Below are 3,322 nucleotides of genomic sequence, written 5' to 3' on the forward strand. Positions count from 1 at the left end.
AAGGATGAAGCGCAGGCTAATAATTCATGAATTTTAAAAAGGCCTGCGGGGCAAAATGGGAGAGGAGGTGGATGCAGCGCATGCAGGACGGGCACCATCACGCCGGCCTTCCCCTATTCTGCGTCCTGTAGATTAATTATTTTTACATCAGCACCAACTGGTCAGAGATCAGCCCGGCTCCCTGAACAAAACCTCTCTGTGTGTCACTGTCTGTGCAGCTGCAGCTTCCGACATGCCCCACTCGGATGCATGACCTAGTGTGGAGGGGCTGGAAGACTTCAGCCACAAAGTATAGGGGGGTTTGGGGGGCGTGTTCTTGATGACTTTCATCAAACCGACCCCTCCTGCAGCTTTTGTAACCACACTTTTCAGTATTTGTTCATTTATTTGACCCATTTCTTTGTCTTCACTGGTTTCAGCCCAGCAATAGCAGAGAGGTCTGGTACACGGCGTCTGTCATCCCCTCAGCGTCCTCCCCCCTGTCCCCCCTCCCTCTGCCTCCCTGCTTGGACTGGTCCATTTCGCATCTGAGAAAAATCAGATAGTTGGAGGAGAGTTCTTCCTGCCAGTGATTGCTTCAGCCTCAGCACACCGAGTACCAGAGCTCCTGGATCACCTTGAGGTAATGTATTCTCTGCTGGGTTTTATTCGTGACCTTTTTTTATTTTTCATTATTAGTACATTTTCTGTGACTGAAGGAAAATTCCTCAGCACTCTTTGCAGCTGCCCTCTTTGGAAAGTACTGGATGTGTGTTCATAGATGAGCATGCATTTTTGTGTTTACCTTTTTGAAAAATACTCAAATCCTTTTAACCAAAACAACAGCAGCAGCAGCAATGGCTTTCAAGGATTTACTGAGCATGTTTCATCAGGATATATTTGAATTATCAGCATTAACTCTTGATTTTGTGATTTATATCTATTTGTTTGTTGACATGGTGTGTGTATGTATATATATATATATTGATATTTAAACACAAATGTGTGTGTTTACTTTTTCTTCCCAGATAAGCAAATGGATGAGAAGGAGCTGAGCGATCCCCTGAATAACGTCTCCGTCATCAAAGGTAACCCAGCTGCTCTCTTTCCCCGAATGACTCGGCTGTTCGGCGCTCTCTCTCACCTGACACCGCATCTCACTAACTGGCGACGTGGAGCGAGAGAAAAGGCATGAGTCACAGTTAGGAAGAGCGTCGGCTCGGCTTTACAGCTTACAGCGACGTCGGTGGCCTTGTTTTTCTTTTTTTTTTTGTTAGAGGCTGATTTTCAAGTGTCAACAGCTCATTCGCAGACGGTCGTGTTTTATGCCGATTCTTAGAGCGACTTCTTTGAAAAGAGGTCGCGATACAGAGAACGTAAAAAACGTACTCAACGAGGATCTTTTATGAGAGAAAGCGCGAGCGAATCAATTTTGCATGACGGATGAATCTGTGACGCCACACCGCACAGCATATAGGGAAGCACAAAGCAAACAGTGTCCTGTCGACAACAGCGGCTCAGTCTCCACGAACCGATAAGGACAGTTCTCACTTTGAATCACGTATGAGTACACGCTGTGTATTCCCCCTCGGCAGTTTGATCTTCAGTTTTTACAGAAACCCCTCCTCCCGCGTGATCACTGTCGATTTCAGTTTGAGAACGACGTCACATTCATCCGGGAGGCCAAGCCGGCGTCAAGGAAAAGATGGACCGCTGTGGCTTTAGCCCTCAGCACTGGAGCTAAAAAAAGACTTTCTCCTACATTTTTCCCCGCTGTCGTCACTTGAGGCCGTGTGATGCTCAACTAGTCAGAGAGGTATTTTTACACGCAGGCTAATCCCATCACTACGCTCTGAGGCTAACGCATAATGGCCATAATAGCAGATGCTGCTAAAGATAACGTATCTGAAATGGCTCCAGACGACGTTCACACAAAACCCCCAAGAGCACAGGAAGCCCAGTCACATTCCAACTCTCTCTCTTTCCCTCATACATATGCATGCATGAGGGAACACACAACCTCATGCATACACGCTGCCCCCCCCTTTGCCCATCCTTTGTTTGGCACACACCAACGTGGTCATGTGCCCCAAGTCAGAGGGTGCCACCAGCCTCCAGCAAGTCTCTTCCTACCACCTCTCCATCTCCTTTCGGGGGGGGGGGGGGTGGCATATTTCTCAGAGCGTTCATGCCAGACGCCATGAATGAAATGATCCCGTCGCAGACAAACCCGCAGCATTTCGCGGCACCGATGATTGTGTCCATTTATGGCGCACGCGCTTGACCCTGTCCCGACTACTCCGCCAATCGCCCGGGGCCCCGAGATGAGGTCATCTCTTTTCCGAGCCACGGCAGATTAGGGGATCAAGATATTCACTGGGAGTTGCAAAGCCCGAGTATGTGTGGAGCTTGTTTCCACCTCTGGGGAAACCAAACAGACCCATGACAACGTTGGCCTTTGTGTATTGTTTACAGCAACTTACTGTTCCCGAAGCGCCGCAGACGTGCCAGAGGCTTGTTTGTTGAATGGGCAATTTGGAATGAAAGCTTTGATATGGAAATAACCGCAGATAATGCAGTTGTCTATTTCTGGGTGAGCAATTAGTTTATGTAATAGTCTTGTTTTAATATCTTGGGAAATCACCGAGTGCGTCAGCCCTGGTTAAACATGTGGGACTTAAGCAGAGTTAATGTGGAGGAACTTGTGAGTTATCCGTCTATTTTTATAGTAGTGAATGGTCGTCATTACTGCCTGATGTGTCGTCGTGGTTGAAACTTCACTTCCTAATGTCTCTGCAGGAACACACAGCTCAGCTCCTCCAGCTAGAAAGCTCTCTTGTTGGCAGAAAGGGACGTCTAATCTGGATCATATTTGTTTTGTTCCGTATGTCACGATCAGATGACTTGACCCGGTCTTCTGGTGACTCGGAGAAAATGATCCAGCGCTTGAATGATGAACTCGGAGAAGCTCAGGAGCTCGCTGATGCTGAGAAGCACAAATGCATGGAGCTACAAGGTACACATGCTAATCTTTGATGTTAGATAACGTGTACCTCACTTTGTAAAGTGTACACTACAAATGCTGGAGATAACTGCAGTCATCTTTTGTAGGTATCCTGCAGGACGAGAGGAAAGAAAATAAGCAACAAGCTGATGAGTCCGCAAAACAGATAAAACATCTTCAAGGTAAATGTTTCTTTTTTGGTGGGAGGCGATTGGAACTGTCTGTTCCGTCTGTCCTTCTCCCAAAAATGTCCTCGCTAATCTAAATGATTCCTCCGTGGTTTCGGACTAGGCCAGCTGCGGCAGCTCCAAGATGAAATGGCCGTCCTCAGAGATCAGC

At 47.4% G+C, this 3,322-nt stretch overlaps 1 protein-coding gene across 1 annotated transcript in view; it reads left to right on the forward strand.

Moving 5' to 3' along the window:
* Positions 1-1,015: 1,015 nt before the first annotated feature.
* slmapb (sarcolemma associated protein b) overlaps positions 1,016-3,322 on the forward strand; it is a gene marked incomplete at its 5' end in the record, with an annotated part of 7,673 nt that continues 5,366 nt past the window's right edge. The window contains 4 exons of the mRNA XM_079226456.1: positions 1,016-1,067; positions 2,879-2,995; positions 3,091-3,165; positions 3,275-3,322. The exon at positions 3,275-3,322 is cut by the window's right edge and continues 234 nt beyond it. Coding sequence (XP_079082582.1) covers positions 1,016-1,067; positions 2,879-2,995; positions 3,091-3,165; positions 3,275-3,322 — 292 coding nt within the window. The remainder of the gene's footprint in view (positions 1,068-2,878; positions 2,996-3,090; positions 3,166-3,274) is intronic.

This window comes from Taurulus bubalis (assembly GCF_910589615.1).
Source record: "Taurulus bubalis genome assembly, chromosome: 11".
Classification (NCBI taxonomy): Eukaryota; Metazoa; Chordata; class Actinopteri; order Perciformes; family Cottidae; genus Taurulus; species Taurulus bubalis.